The sequence below is a fragment of the Canis lupus genome, chromosome 4 (genome assembly GCF_048164855.1).
Source record: "Canis lupus baileyi chromosome 4, mCanLup2.hap1, whole genome shotgun sequence".
Classification (NCBI taxonomy): domain Eukaryota; kingdom Metazoa; phylum Chordata; class Mammalia; order Carnivora; family Canidae; genus Canis; species Canis lupus.
In genome coordinates, this window is record NC_132841.1 from 58,842,347 (window position 1) to 58,858,704 (window position 16,358).

At 48.5% G+C, this 16,358-nt stretch overlaps 1 protein-coding gene across 3 annotated transcripts in view; it reads left to right on the forward strand.

The window, feature by feature from the left end:
* ANXA6 (annexin A6) overlaps positions 1–14,760 on the forward strand; it is a 48,569-nt gene extending 33,809 nt beyond the window's left edge. For 2 of the 3 annotated variants that reach the window (XM_072824452.1, XM_072824453.1), the window contains exons 19-26: positions 568–647; positions 1,207–1,260; positions 7,545–7,562; positions 8,341–8,434; positions 9,570–9,665; positions 11,047–11,105; positions 12,435–12,557; positions 14,343–14,760. In XM_072824452.1, coding sequence (XP_072680553.1) covers positions 568–647; positions 1,207–1,260; positions 7,545–7,562; positions 8,341–8,434; positions 9,570–9,665; positions 11,047–11,105; positions 12,435–12,557; positions 14,343–14,402 — 584 coding nt within the window. In that variant the 3' untranslated portion in view covers positions 14,403–14,760. The remainder of the gene's footprint in view (positions 1–567; positions 648–1,206; positions 1,261–7,544; positions 7,563–8,340; positions 8,435–9,569; positions 9,666–11,046; positions 11,106–12,434; positions 12,558–14,342) is intronic. The other variant, XM_072824454.1, reaches the window with a different exon arrangement.
* The last annotated feature ends 1,598 nt before the right edge of the window (positions 14,761–16,358 follow it).

The window sequence follows — 16,358 nt, forward strand, 5'->3', positions numbered from 1 at the left end:
CTGTGTCTGAGGAAAGGGAACCCTAGGCAGAGAGTCCCAGCTGGACGAATGCCTGGAGGCAGGGAGTGATTGGAGGGAGTGTCTAGACCTCTGTGGAGCAGGAGGATAGCTCCTGGGTAGGTGGCCTGTGCAGTCACTCTGTGCCCTCATTCAGAAGTCTGTGCTTGGTCAGACTATTATTTTGAAGAATCTTAAGTACCAGTCAAAAATGTTTAAACCTTGTAAGAAGCTCTTAGGATGGTAGCAATTTTGAGCAGAGGAATGGTATGGCCAGAGCTTGTGGGTCCAGTGCCTGTCTTAAAGGACAGAAGGTAGGAGAAGGAAGACAGGGTGGCTGTGATGCAGGAGAGGCAAGATTCCCGAAGCCCTCAGCTGGGATGGGGAGGGAGGTGATGAGCTGGAGGCATCCAGCCACAGTGGCACGACTGGATGCTCCCAAGAACCAACTACAAACTCCTTCATCCCTATCACCCCTGCCAACATGCTCTGGCTCAAGACTTAAGCTTCCAGAAGAAGCAACCCCCATCCTTACCCATCAACTGCCCACACCCGGTTTCTCTGTTTCAGACTATCACAAGTCCCTAGAGGATGCTCTGAGCTCAGACACATCCGGCCACTTCAGGAGGATCCTGATCTCTCTGGCCACGGTGAGTGAGTTCATGGCCCCAGGCCTGCCTGGCCCCTGGAGGAGTTGGGAGGGGGGTAAGGAGGTCAGAGCCCACTTGTGATGAAGAAATGGTGTCCTCCCCACTTGCCTTCTCAGTCCCACTGCTAAGGCCATGACTGGCTTGTGTGAAGCCGTTTCTCGATGTTCACTTTTCAAAGCTGGCCTGGTGCTACCTTCTCCAGGCAGCCCTTCCTGATGGCCCTCAGCCTGGCTTTTTGGGCCCCTGGCTGGCAGGACAAAGCCATGTGGGCGACCTGCATGTTACCTGCAAGTTACAAGTTTTCTTCACCATCACTTGTATTCCTGCAGCCCAGACACTAGGCCCTGAGCTTACTGTGTCTGAGTTCCCTTGGGCTAAGTGCCTTCAAATGTAATGTTCACATCAGCCTCTCCTACTAAGGCAGGATTAGTGTCCCCATGTTCTAGCTGAGAAAGAGGGTTCAGAGAGGCAGAGCGGCTGAGCCAAGGTCCTGTGGCTGCTTGAGGGACCAAGAGGGTGGATGTTTGAGGACTGAGCTTTCTCACCTATCCTGCTGCAGGGGAACCGAGAGGAGGGAGGAGAAGACCGGAACCAGGCCCGAGAAGATGCCCAGGTGAGAACACCCCCCCACCCTGGGTAGCTCTAGCTAATGCCTGTCTGTGCCAGGCCCTGGCACTCTGGGAGTGGGGACAGCTCCTGGCAGGGATGTGGCTGATTTAATCGGTGTATCTGTAGACCCATGGACACCTTGCACCTCTCTACCCTTAGAAGCAAGACTTTGAGTATTTTCTCAACTTTAGAAACAATTCTAATGAGTATAGTGCTGGTCTTACTGGCATTTGTTGTGTGAAGAGAGTAGGCTGAGAGCTCTCAGACCTTCAGAAGGGACTTACAGACCACCCGGGTCAAACTCCTGTTACAGTGGGAAAATGGAAGCCCAGAGAGGGGGAGTAACTTCTGAAAGTTACAAAGCAAGTCAGTGGCCCAGGTAGACTTGACCCAGTGAAGGCAAGTCTGGGAGCTTTCTGGGAAGGGGGTCTGAGTGCTAAAGGTCTGTTTCTTATCTGTGAAATGGGACTAAGGTTGAAGGAAGTGTCCTGGAAGAACCTAGACAATGAGTTCATCAAGGGCTGGGATCTTTGTTTTGCTCACTGATGTGTCCAAAGTGGCCACATGGTCAGAACTCAATAAATATTTATTAAATGAATTAGGGAGTCAAGGGTTCTCTTGGGTCTCTTGGCTGCTCTGCTTCTGCCATGCGGGGGAGCTCGATCTGGAGACGGTTTCTCATGGAGGCTGGATGGCCCCAAATCCATCATCCCTAAGGGTCCTAATAATTGGGCAGCCCTTCCTAAGGCCATGTGCACTCCCCCCACTGACCTGCACCTTGCTCCCAGCACCCTCTGGCCTGGCCCAGGTCCAGGCATTGGGCACAGACACCAGAGACCGGGGATCTGGCTCCCTTCCTTGACAATTGGTGGGTTTGGAAAGAGCCCTGTTGGATTGGGAGTGGAAGTAGCCACTCTGTGTCCGCTCCATTGATAGAAAGGAGTGGAGTGTTAGAGCAGCCCCTGGGCTAGAAGAATTCTTGGCTATGACCTTGACAGTGGCAAAACTATAAAAATGCATACTAAGCACTGAGCATGATGCTAAGACTATTTTATACTTTATTATGCCCCCCTTATTCCTGGAGGAAAATGAAGATCCTAGCCAAGTGTATGCTTTCTGAGTGGCTGTGGTGTAATTTGAACCCAGGCCCGCCTGACTCCAAGGCTGCACTTAAATGTGGTTTTCCAGCTGCTTGTCGGTGTGTTTATGAGGGCTAGCCTGGGAACCCAGCCCCTAGGGTGGCCAATTAAGGTCATATTTCATTCACTTATTCAACACGTATGTACTAAGTACTACTACAGACTGACTCATTGAGCCCTTGTTGGTCTTTGAGCCTGGCTACCCCCTTAGAGCTCACCCCAAATCCACCATCCACCCTGAAATTCATCCTCTAGGCGATGCTGCTTCCCCAGGGCCTACCTATGGGGCTGTGCTTCCAGTTCTGGCCAGCAAGGGGCAGCGGTAGGCTGCACTGGCAAACACCCTGCAGGCCCGAAGGGGTGAGAGAGAACCTGGGGGCGGGGAACAGGGGAGCCCTGCCCAACTCAGTTGCCTGTCCAGATTCACAGATGCTGGGCCCTGATTAGTCTTAGTGTGGACTCATTTTCTTAGAGCTAGAATGTTCGGTTTCTAAAGTAATACATATTCTTTTGTAGAAACTCTAGAAAATAGAGACAAGCCTCAGTAAATAAGTCAATCCATAACCTACTAGTAACATTGTTAATATTTTGGCATATAATCACTTAGTTGTCTTTTTATATGTATATCTAAAAGTGGATTCCTGCTTTAGAACAGTTAGAAATGAGTATTCCATGAATACCATTCAAATTATCTTTAAAAACACATCACTTTTTTTTAAAATTTTTTTTTATGATAGTCACGGAGAGAGAGAGAGAGAGAGAGAGAGAGAGAGAGAGAGAGAGGCAGAGACACAGGCAGAGGGAGAAGCAGGCTCCATGCACCAGGAGCCCGACGTAGGATTCGATCCCGGGTCTCCAGGATCGCGCCCTGGGCCAAAGGCAGCGCTAAACCACTGCGCCACCCAGGGATCCCCCACATCACTTTTTTTAAAAAAGATTTTATTTATTTATTCATGAGAGATACACAGAGAGGGGCAGAGACATAGGCAGAGGGAGAAGTAGGCTCCCTGCAGTGAGCCTGATGTGGGACTCGATCCCAGGACCCCGGCATCACAACCTGAGCTGAAAGCAGATGCTCAACCACTGAGCCACCCAGGTGCCCCAAAACCAACATCACTTAATGGCTATGTACTATTCCATTTAAGAAGCTACTACCAAGCTTTATTTCAACAGCCCCCTTCCTGGGCACCAACTCTTCCATCATATGTGGGAGTGTTTTTCTTAAATAGGTTTCTAGAGGTGAAATGGGAACACCAGAGGAAAACATACACAAAAACAGAAGGTGTTAGATCTGCAAAGCCGGCTTCCTCCTGGGAAAATAATGTGTAGGAGTACTTGGCACTGTTTGTGTCACGTTTCCTCCTTCCCCCACTCAATTCTGCATGTCTAGCACACCCCTGAGAAGTCCAGGTCTGCTACCACAGTGCTTATGAGTGTGTGGTGTTCACCTTCATCCCACAGCGATTGCTGAAAGCTTCCTTTCCTCCCTCCATGATCCAGTTTGAGCAACAAACAACATAGGCAATTTAATCCAGAGTGAAGTGAAGACCTGTGGCCAGTTTCGGATGATTCAATCCCCAGGCTATTATTTTTTAATATAAAAGTTTTGCAGTTTTGTTGAAATATAATCCATATACCATGTTATTGAAAGTGTACACTTCAGTGGCTTTTAGCATCATCACAGACTTGCACAACCATCACCACAATCAATTTTAGGAAGAACCCAAGGAAACCCTGTATGTGTTCCTTATTTCTTCTCAGCCTTCCAGCCCGCCCTGCATAACCACTAATCTACTTTCTGCTCTATAAGTTTACCCATTCTGGTCATTTCATATAAATGGTGTCATACAGTACATGGCCCTTTGTGAGATTTTCTTTCACTTAGTATTTTCAACATTCGTATTTAGCCTATGTCGTACTTCATTCTTTCTGCTACCTCATTGCGTGGCTGTATCACCTTTTTGTAATCCATTCATCAGCTACTTGACATTCGGGTTATTTCTCAAGAATAATGCTGTTTGCTATAAACATGCATGTACTTGTTTTTGTATGTACGTATATCTTTGTGTCTCTCAGGTAGATAGGAGTGCAATTGCCAGGTCATATGTTTACTCTATGTTTAACTTTTGGAGGAACTTCCCAGTTTAATTTTTGCATGAAGTAGCTAGCCTAATAGGAAAAGCCTCTGTGTTAAATATTTGGAAAATTGTTTCAGTAGCCCACTGCATTTTTCATATAACACATATTTTTGTCTTAAAGATGTTTTGAAAAAAAATGTGTCTGGGGTTCTCTGACCCAAATAAATGAAGAAGACGTGTTAGATTCTTTTTGATTTGATTTTTGTTGAGGAGGAGAAAGAGAGTTAGAGAAAAGGGGAGGGGCAGAGGGAGAGAAGGGGTGGGTTTTTTTGCATTTTTAAAAATTGTATTTAAATTCAATTAACATATAATGTATTACTGGTTTCAGAGCTAGAGGTCAGTGATTCATTAGTCTTACATAATACCCAGTGCTCATTACATCACGTACCCTCCTTAATGTCTATCACCCAGTTACCCCATCCCCCATCCCTCTCCCCTCCAGCAACCGTTTGTTTCCTATGATTAAGAATCTCATGGTTTGTCTCTCTCTCTCTGATTTTTGTCTTGTTTTACTTTGCCCTCCATTCCCCCATGATCCTCTGTTTTGTTTCTCAAATTCCACATGAGTGAGATCATATGGTAATTGTCTTTCTCTGATTGGCTTATTTCACTTAGCATAATACCCTCTAGTTCCATCCATACTGTTGCAAATGGCAATATTTCATTTTCTGATGGCTGAGTAGTATTCCACTGTGTGTGTGTGTGTGTGTGTGTGTGTGTCTGTGTATACACACACCACATCTTCTTTATCCATCCGTCAATTGACATCTGGGCTCTTTCCATAGTTTGGCTGTTGTGGACATTGCTGCTATAGACATTGGGATGCAGGTGCCCCTTCAGATCACTACATTTGTGTCTTTAGGGGAAATACCTAGTGGTGCAATTGCTGGGTCGTAGGATAGCTCTATTTTCAACTTTTGAGGAACCTCCATACTGTTTTCCAGAGTGTCTGCACCAGCTTGCATTTCCACCAACAGTATAAAAGGGCTCCCCTTCCTCTGCATCCTTGCCAATATCTCTTGTTTCCTGACTTGTTCATTTAAGCCATTCTGACTGGTGTGATGTGGTAGGAGAGAATCTTAAGCAGGCTCCACACCCAACTTGGAGCCTGATATAGGGCCTGATCTCATGACCCTGAGATTATGACCTGAGCTAAAATCAAGAGTCAGATGCTTAACTGACTCAGCCACCCAGGTGCCCGTTTTGTTTGATTTTTAAAATATCTCCCTTTCTTTAAAAAAAAAAAATCATATATATATATACACATACACGCATACATACCAGGTATTTTTTAGCCTCACTTTTTAAAAATTGTGGTAAAATGCACATGACACATAACAGAGCCTGACACATAGTAAAATGTGCCATCTCAACCATTTTTAAGTGTGTATAGTTTAGTGACGTCAAGCACATCCACATTGTGCAACGATCACCACCATCCATCTCCAGAACTCTTTTCATCTTGTAAAACTGAAACTGTGTACTCATCAAACCGTAACTGCCCATCCTCCTCCCCCAGCCCCTGGCAACCACCATTCTACCTTCTATCTCTGAGTCTGACTATGCTAGGCACCATGTGTAGTTGCAATCATATAATATTTACCCATTTGTAACTGGCTTATTTCACTTACCGTGATATGTTCAAGTTTCAACTAGGTTTTTAATATAAACAGGGATGAATAAAAACCAGAAATATCCCATGATCCCAGTGGCCCTGATAACTCCTATTTGACATTAAAATAAAACATAAAAAGAACATATTTGTGTGTTGAGAAAATGTAAACTGAAAACTTTAAGAAAAATAAAATGCAAAAGCTTTCCCAGCCCTTCTCCTCAAAGGTAACCTCTGTCCATGACATTGACCAGACCTCTAGCATGACTTCCCTGCAAATAAGTATGAGTGAGTGTTATTTTACCTTTTCTTATCTAGATAAAAGGAACACTGTTAGAAACACTATGCTATACTTCACTTTTTTGCTTAATTTAAAGGGAGACTCTCCTTATCAGCACTGTAGACCAGTCTCATTCTTTCTAATAGCTGTGTGGATTTCCATTATTGGATAACCATAGTCTGTTTAACAAATCATCTACTAGTAGTTTCCATTTTTTCTCTATTACAAAGAATGCTGCAGTAAACACCCTAGTATTGTATCTTCAAAGGCTTTGGCTAATATATCAGTAAAGGTACATTGTTAGCAATGTAATTACTTGATCAAATGTCACATGCATTTAAAATGTCGAAAGACATTGCCAATTTATATAACGAAAAGAAGTTTCTAAAGCCCAGGCTATTGTGAAGTTTGTAAAGAGGATGGTTTGGATCTGCCCAATAGAATCAAGTAGTCCATGGGGTTTCAGGGGAACAGGCAAAGGCAAAACCCAGTCTGGGGCACACAAGGCTGGCTGTGTTTTGCTCCCTGACACTCCAGGGCACTGCTCCTTGTCTAACTGAATAGTGTCCGAATGACTCAGCATAATGCAGTGATCAAGTCACCCTTGTAGAATGACTAGACAGCTGGCTTTTCCCACCTGATTTTGGCTGTAGGCCCCCCTCCCTCCCAGCCTCAGCTTCCCTGTCTCTCCCACCTGTAACATGAGGGGGTAAAATAATGAGTCTCAGACTCCTTATGGTAAAGGGTGTAGGGGATTCAGCGCTTCTCTTGCTCCAACTTCTGGGCGGCTCTTTGGAGACAGGAAGGCTAAGGGCCGGAGTCGCCCTGGGTGGCCGGGAGTGACAGGTACAGTGCCCTGTTCTGTGTCCTCCTCACCCCCCTCAGGCAAACACTTTAAAGTTAATTCCCAGTCCTATCCTCATTTGGAGCTCCAACTTAAAGATAAGGGAAAGGTGTTTCCCTCCTCCTTGCCCACTGCCCACCCCCACCCCCCGCAACCCCCAGCTAGGTCCCTGCCCTTGCACCCAGGGCCCCAGAGCCACCCTCTCCCGATCTTCTCTGCCTCCTCTGACTCAAGCCTTCCCTCTCTTCCCTCCTCTCTCTCCTCCCCACTCTCAGGTGGCTGCTGAGATCTTGGTGAGTGTCCTGTTCTTCATGGGGATTTTCATGGCTTCTCCGAGTGAGGGCTGAATGGCTGTGGCTCTGGGCGGGCTGAGTGGCCAGTCAGGCAGTGGTTGGGGGGCTTGCCCATAGGTTCTCTCTCTCCCTTTCAGGGCCTCTTAAGAGCCCCACTGGGTAAAAAATGGGCCAGGCAAGTGTTTCCCAAATTTCAGCCACTTACCTCCCATATGATTTGTGCTACATACCACCAGCTGTGAGTATTTTTCTTTAAACGAACCCCTTTTAATCCAAAATGAATTCTTTTCAAGGGAAATTTAATGTTGATATAAATGGAACTAGTAGCTGGCTGGAAGATCATTGTGGAAACACGTGTATGTGGTGTGTTACACTATGTTTGCTCGCTGACCGCACTTGGGGAAACACTGGCTAGGCTATTTGCTTGCACGTGGGCAGGAACACTTCCTCAGAGAGGCTTTCAGAAGGGGCTTAAGGAAGGAAGACTACCGAGTCCCCTTGCCCACTGCCGTTTGCCCTCCCTGGGGCCCCAGTCTCGAGGTCCTGAGGTCAGAGTGGAAGTGCCTCCTGCTCAGCCCCTCTGTGTCAGTCCAGAGGGTTCCTGGGAATTGGAGGAGGGGATGTGGAGGCTGAGGAATGAAGGGGCCAATGTCAGCCTCCTGAGGTGGGTTGGCCCAGCTTCTAACCGCCCTCGGCCTAGGCGAAGACGTGAAGGTGAATAATAACCAAGGCTTTCTGGTATCTTCCCTCCCAAATCCTTCCCATCTGGGATCTGCAGGAAATAGCAGACACACCCAGTGGAGACAAAACTTCCCTGGAGACGCGTTTCATGACGATCCTGTGCACGCGTAGCTATCCACACCTCCGGAGAGGTGAGGTCTCAGTCCCTCCCCTTCCCAATGCAGCAGGAAGATGCCCCAATCTGATGGGAGCCTCTTAGCTTTCTATGACAAGAGGAGCCAGGTGTCCACCCAGCCATTCCTCACCCCAGCAATGGAATATTGTGGCTGGTGGGGAGTTTGGTCCCGGTTCTACTTCTAACATTCACCCTCAGGCCAACTCCCCTCACCTCCTTAGAGAAGCAGGTGGGATGCCTGGGATACAGGATGACAGGTGGCTGTCACCTCCAAGGCCACTCCAGCAGATTGGTGGTGGCTCCTTCCAATGATGTGCTGAGGATTCAGAGGTTCAGTGTCACGGCCCTTTGATAATGTCTGCCAGGAACAAAGCAATGAGGGGTGCTGATGGCACAAGGACCACAGACAAGTCTTTGAACCCTGCACAGGGTGAACCTGTATATGGTGGCCCTGACATTAGGTGCTCAGGAAGTGCCCTATAAAATACTTAAGGGGCTTTAGCATAGTGGCTGAAAGAACAGACTTGGGAGCTGAATTGCCCTAATTTGAATCTCCCATTCATCGGCTATATCACTTTGGGCAAGTTTGTGAATATCTGTGCCTTAATTGCCTTATATGTCAATTGGGATTATACTCCTACCTTATGTGATTGTTGTAGAGATACAAAAAAAATATAATGCATGAAGAGGACTTAGCATAATGCCTGGCACATAGTAATTTTCTGTGTCCTTCCGATTATTTACATTAATCTCCATCCTAACCTGACACAGGAGGAAGGCAAGGCCCAGAAGGGGGGAGGAGTTTTCCCAAGGTCATTCAGTGGGCTCCGGACAGAGCCTTGACTAGGAACCAAGCTCAGGTTTTGCTACCCCAGCCCAGGTTCCTAGAACTCATCTGAGGCTCTGGGGCAGCATCCGACTTGACGCAGATTTGGCTCTGAGCCCAAGGCAGCCTTGAGGTCAGAATTTCCCTCCCACAACGATCCTGCCCAGTGCACTTGGGCCTGGGCTACAGCCATACCTGCCGTCTGTTTCTCCTTTTCAGGGGCATGCCTTGGGAGGGGAGCTGGGTGGGCAGGGAAGGGGCAATATCTCCCCACCCTCAAAACTGAAGCTCACCCCCCCACCTGCGGGGCTTCTCTGGGGGCTAGTCTTCCAGGAGTTTGTCAAGATGACCAACTATGACGTGGAGCATACCATCAAGAAGGAGATGTCCGGGGATGTCAGGGACGTGTTTGTGGCCATCGGTAACTTATGGGGACTGAGGGAAGGGGATGGATATCCCGGGAAAGGGCTGGGGGCACTGGGAATGTGGCCAGAGTCCCTGGGCAAGTGTGGCCTTGGCCGTTTCCTAAGCTCCTAGTACTAGAGAATAAACCCAAGCGCCGTAGGGGGGTCCTGCCAATGCTTGGTTGGCAGGATTAGTGTGAGGCCTTGTTCCAGGCTGCAGGGTAGGATGATAGAACAGCTCTCCCTGGGTAGGACAGTGGCAGGGTGAATAGGGCACAGTGTTCTGCAGGACTAGGGTGTGTACACACACACACAAACACACACACACACACACACACACACACACACAGTACATGAGGAGTTAGGAGGGTTGGTGTATGATGTGACCTTTCCCATGGGTTCCCAAGCTGGTGCATGACCCATATCTCAAGTGACCATGCATTTGGGGTATGCAACTCCAACCTCTTGCCCCCTGCCCCCCTCACAGAGATACTTTTATATCCAGGGTCACTCTGGCTTTCCGGTACTGGTTTCTGACTCCTTCTCCTTGAGCTGCCTGCGTGGGCCCCAGAGCCTTGATATCCAGCAGCTGTTGAGGGCTAGAGCCCCCTAGGCCTTGAGAAGGGACTGGGACTGGTGTAGTCAGGCAGACATTGTCTGGGGTGGGGGGTGAGTGGGGAGCAGAGGCTGCCAGCGCAGCCAGAGTGTGCAAGCTCTGGGGTAACACCCACCCAGGGCTAGGCCCAGTGCCTTAAATCACACCAGCAGACAGTCATTCTCTGACACAGTCTTCCTCTAAATCAGTAGTTCTCCAAAATGAGGCTGCAGCAGAGTAGGGACCAGTCATTCTGGTTTGTACTAAAACCAGGAATATCCCAGGCAGAGTGGGACAGTCTGGTCACCCCTTCAGGGTCGCAGTCTTAGCACATCTAGGGTGGGTCATGAGAATTTGCATTTCTGCTGGGTTCCCAGACACTGCTGCCGGAGCTGTCCAGGAACTGTGCTTTGAGAACCACTGCTTAAAATATTTCTTGGATCTGAGTTAGGGCAGTGCCTAAAATCCGAGTTTTAAACAAGTTCTCTGGTGATTCTGAGGCACTTAGAAGTTTGAGGCGCCATGCCTTGGGTTGATGAGGGTCTTCTTCCCTTTGAGTCCTCCACCAACCTCGGCTAGCTGCAGGCCCCTTAGCAGGAAGTGAGTTGCCACCCAGGGAGAGGGATGAGCCAGAGGAGGTGGCATCGGGAACGGGGAATGAAGGCTTGAGTATGACCCAGGGGTTGGCGTGACCTGCAGGCCCAGGCCCAGGCCTCGGGAGAGGAGGGGGAGAACACAGCCCCGCCCAGTGTCTGGGCAGCCCACCCCTGACCAACTGTCCTGTGTCTCTCTCTTCCTACCAGTTCAAAGTGTCAAGAACAAGCCTCTCTTCTTTGCTGACAAACTTTACAAGTCCATGAAGGTAAACAATTTGCTTGTCTCTTCCCCTTCAGCGCTTCTGCCCACCCACAAACCTAGATGTGCACAGGCCCCCCCCATCCCGGTCAGGACTGGTGGCAACTGTTTCCACCCACTTGATGTTTATCAGCGTCTGCCCTGTGTCTGGTTCTAGGATAGGAGTTCTCATCTGGAGGGTGATCTTGTCCCCTGGGGAACATTTGGCAATACTCAGATGCATTGTGGTCTCCAGTACTTGGGGAGTGTTGCTGCTGGCATCTGGAGGGATGAGAGTGGGGGTGCCACTCGACATCCTATAATGCATAGGAAGGATCCCTGCCACAAAGAAGGAGATGGCCCCAAATGCCGAGGTGGAGAACCTTGCTCTGGGAGAGACTCTGTCTCTGCCCCTTCGGAGCTCACTGTCTAGCAGGTGGCACAGTGTCTCCTGTGACATATGATCACAGAGGTGGCCAGTGCTGGACTCTGGGACCAGCCCTGGCTTCCTGAAAACCCAGGCCACTCTGGTCACCTTCTCTGCCCAGCTAACAGAGTCTCAGCCTGCTGGGCAGGCTATTTGGTGGGAGTGAGCCTGAGACGCCTCTCAGCCTGCAGTCACCAAACATGACGGCCATTTATTGAGCACTCACCATATGCCAGCTTTGACTCCTAAGCTGGTGTTCCTGAGATCCCTCGGGGCAGAAGTAGGCCCTGGCTTCCTACGCATTCCACGTCCTGTGCCTGCTTCTTGGGCCCCCTGTGAGTTGCTCAGGGCTGCTTTAACAAATTACCACAGATTGAGTGATGATGGAAATTTTATTTTCTCGTGGTTCAGGAGGCCAGATGTCAAAAATGAAGGCGTTAGGTTCCTTTTGGAGGCTCTGAAGGGAAAACCCTCCCATGTGTCTCTCCCAACTCCTGGTGGTTGCCAGGAATCCTGGCTTATCGATGCGTCCCTCAGGCTCTGCCTTTATCTTCACATGGTCTTCTCTGTGTATATACCCATGTGTCCTCTTCTTACAAGGACACCAGTTGTTGGATCTGCGGCACACCCTCATCCAGCGTGCCCTCAACTCATTACATGTGCAAAGACCCCATTTCCAAATTAGGTCACATTGCAAGGTTCCAGGTGGATGTGAGTTTTGGCAGCACACCATTCAACTCATACAGGTTGTTTTTGCCTGTCCGGCCAGCCCTAGGCACAGTGGAATCTGAGTCAGGACTATTTTTGGAAGACAGAACACTGGTTTAGGAGGGAAAATGAAGAGAAGCAGATGGCCTGAGTTGAGTTCTTGCCTGACATGACCCTATTCCTCCTCCTGCCCTGTGTCTCCCTCTCACCTGGTTCCACCAGGGTGCTGGCACAGATGACAAGACCCTCACCAGGATCATGGTCTCCCGGAGTGAGATTGACCTGCTCAACATTCGGCGGGAGTTCATTGAGAAATATGACAAGTCTCTCCACCAAGCCATTGAAGTAAGGGGGAAGGGCTAGGGATGGGTGGGGGAGGGTGTGAGTGTCAGATCCCTGACCATGGGATTATAAGTCCTTTCTAGTCCCACAGTCTTTTCCTCAATGAGTTCTCTCTGAGAACACCCAGGATGTTGATAAAGACATACTTCATTGTATATACCAAAATAAATTCCACATGACTCAAAGGTTTATTTATTTTTTTGACTCAAAGGTTTATTATAATGAAGGATTTCTATATAAAATAGCCCATTTTTTTGTTTTTAAAAGACAACTTTATTAAAGCATTATTTATGTACCATAAAGTTCACTTGCTTTAAGGTGCATTCAATATTTTTTTTAGTAAACTTAATGAGTTTAGAACATTTCCATCACCCCACTAAGGTCCCTTGTATCTGCTTACTTATTTCCACCCCTGCCCAAGGCACCCATCGGGTGGCTTTCTATCTCTATAGATTTGCTTTTTCTGAGTATTTCATAGAAATAGAATCACGTGATATGTGATCTTTTGTGTCTGACATCTTTCACTTACGGGGCCGGTTTGTTTTCTTTAGTCTTCGAGGTTGGCCAAGATCTTAAGGTTTGATACTGTGCTTGGTTGACAAGACTGTGGGAGATCTCACAGCAACCTCACACAGACTTGGTGGGGATGTACGCTTGTAGCACATCTTTGGAGGGTAGTTTGGCAGTTTTCAAAATTTTAAATGTATACACTTTGAACTTGGTGATTCTGCATATGGGAACTGATCCTACTTCCCACAGATGTGGAGGAGAATATTTATGCCAGCTTGTTTATAGTAGCAAAAGACTGGAAGCTTTCCGTACAGAACTGGTTAAGGACAGTGTGGGTACATCCATAAGATAGGATACAATACAACCATGACGAAGTATAAGGAGGCTCTATCTGCTGATTTGGGATGTTCCCTAAGTCAAAAAAATATGGCCCAGAAGAGTGTGAATGCTGTGTGTCCATGTGTGTAGAAAAGGGACATCCAATGCCTATGCTTATTAGTACATGCACAGACTCTTGCTGGAAACCCAGATAAGAAACTAGTGACCATGTCTCTCTCTTCCTTTGGGGAGAAGGGGGTCAGGGATGGGAGATTTTTATCGTATAATCTTTCCTTGGACTTATGTTGTTTATAATACTCATTTTTGAAATCAAATACCAAAAACTACAAAAGAAAGGAAAAACAGCATAGATGATAAAAATGACAGGAACCTCTCTAAAGGGAGGGAGAGTCTGGCCTCCCATAGTTCGACTGTCGGCCAGGCATTATGATGTGTCATAGAGACAGTGCTGTTCACATAAATTCCTGCAAGGGCCTGGGGCTCAGCAAGTGCTCCATAGCATTTGTTTAAATGAGGGGTCTTAAAAAAATAAATAAATAAATAAATAAATAAATAAATAAATAAATAAATAAATAAATGAGGGGTCTTGTTCACACATGTGGGAGGAGGAAGGCAAGAACCAAGAGCAAGAACGCTTCCCAGAGGAGGGGGCATCAAAGGGCAGGCAGGATCTGGGGGGAGTACAGAGGGCAGCGTACAGGATAAAGGAGAGGTAGGTATTAAAATAGGAAGATGAACCAAGACACTTCCAGAAGCGGGGGCTGGGGGTGAAGCCAGACCACAAAAAAACCATTTTCCTGAGGATAGTGGGGGAGCCACAGAAGGGATATAGTCATATTTCTGTGTTTGGGAGACATGAGGCTAACAGCAGCTAGGAGGAAGGGGTGTTGAGGCCATTGGGATTGTTTTCACTCACCGTTCTCCCTCTGCTCCTCCCAGGGTGACACCTCTGGAGACTTCCTGAAGGCCTTGCTGGCCATCTGTGGAGGCGAGGACTAGGGCCACCAGCTTTGGCCAGCACCTCTGCCAAGAAGCGGTCAGCAGCACCAGCCGCCTGGCCAAGCCTGATCGCTCCGGAGACTAAGGGAGGGACGGGGTGGGGGGAGGGGATCAGGGGTGGGCTCTTGTCTTCAACTGGGGTTTAGGGAAGGCTCCCCTCCCACGGGCCACTGAAGGCCCAGCACGGTCACTCCTGCTCACGTGTGAGCAGCTGAAGAACCGTAGCCACAAATCCCATCCATCTCCACTCCCCATCTTCCTCCTCCTCAGCTCATCCCGGCTTCCATCCCTTGCTGCAGCCACTGCCCTGGTTCGGGCTTTGTCGAATCGTAAACATACTGAGCCTCTGTCTGTGAAATGAGTGGAGTGTGTGCTTTGAATGGTGGGGTGTGGTGCCCACTGAGTGTTCTCGGGGAGGGGAGGGGAGGGGCGGGTTAATGTCTTCCGGCCAATTGCCAGGCCTCCCACAGTTTCACCACCCACCCCCATTCAGGTTTTTGTTTGAGAGACAGAACCAGGAATCTGGATACCTGGGTTCAAATTTGCACCTGCCACGCATGCGCTTTCTAGCGTCCTGCCAATGTCTTTCCCTCCCTGAGTCTCTACTTTCTTATCTACAAAATGAGAGAGTTGGACTAAAGGATGTCGACTTTCTCTTTTCACATTGACATTGTAGGCGGCGTCCCCAAATCATTCCCTTTCCACTTCCCACTTTAAATAAAAACAGACATACAGACACAGAAGCAGATTTCCAATGGGGATCTGTGTTTTTTACTTAGACTCGCAGCCTGGATTGTCCTCATTAGAGCCTGAGGCATTCACCTACCCAGGAGTGAGTTCTAGCCTCATACTCTTGGCCTGGGAACCCCGAGTGAGAGTCTGAGCTCACATTCATCCTGAGCAGACTGGCCCAGGCCCCTCCAGATCCTAAGTCCCCTCTCCTCCCTCTGCTGCCTAGATATTTCTCTGTGCGTTCTTCATCCATTGTAACCAAACCCAAACTTCCTCTTTTGAGCTCTTCAAGGGCACCAGATGTGATCGTGATCTGGGGAGGCCCGTGGAAAGTTTCTACTTTGTGAAGATCACTGATAAGCAGCAGGCTCCACTGCAGCTTCTCCCTTCCGTGAGCTGTGTTTCTGCTCTGAGACTCAGGTCTGAAGCTGTTGGGCGACTGTGGCATGAGGGTGTGGGCCGGCTGGAGGGCCCTGCTCCCTATCCTGACTGGCCTGACCTACTTTGGCAAATCAGTGTGTCTAGTATAGTAGCTGTGCAGGGAACACGGGGTTTGGGAAACTTGTGTGACCTTGGGCCAGCCACTGCCCTCACTGGGCCTCAGTTTCTACATTTGTACAGTGAGGGGTTGGATCCAACAGCTTTAAGGAGCCCTGTCTTCATCTCTGCCATAATGAGGCTGAAAGCAAGACGGTTTACCTTATTCTGTCCTCCACTTCTTCCCTCCACCAGGCTGTGAGCCCAAATACCAGGAGGGTCCATTGGGAGCTTTTTGGGGGATTTACCCAACTTAATGTAACTGTTACCAAAAGATAAATTAACAAAGCAGTTAAGAGCTAGCTGTGGAGTCAGACGTTTGCCACTAAATGATCTTGAGTGTGGCATGTCTGAGCCTCCAGTTCCACTCATCTCCTAGCCTTTGAGGAGGAAGTGAGGTGATACCTGGAGTGCTCAGCAGGGGACAGCCCTGCCTACAATCAGCTGTCAGCACCACCAGCCTTTAGGAGCTAATAAGTGGATCCCAAGATGGTTTCTGAGCTCTGTCGTCAAGAAGTCAGCTGTCTGATGACAGAAGTCATCCAAAGACAAACAAGGAAGTGCCTTAAAAATACGTGCCAAGGGAAAAAATAGCTCTGGGGTGGAACGGAAAGAGTGATAGGATCCCAGAGAATAGATGTGGGGGAGGCCCCCTGAGGCCAAGGGGAGCACACAAGCAGAGAGCCC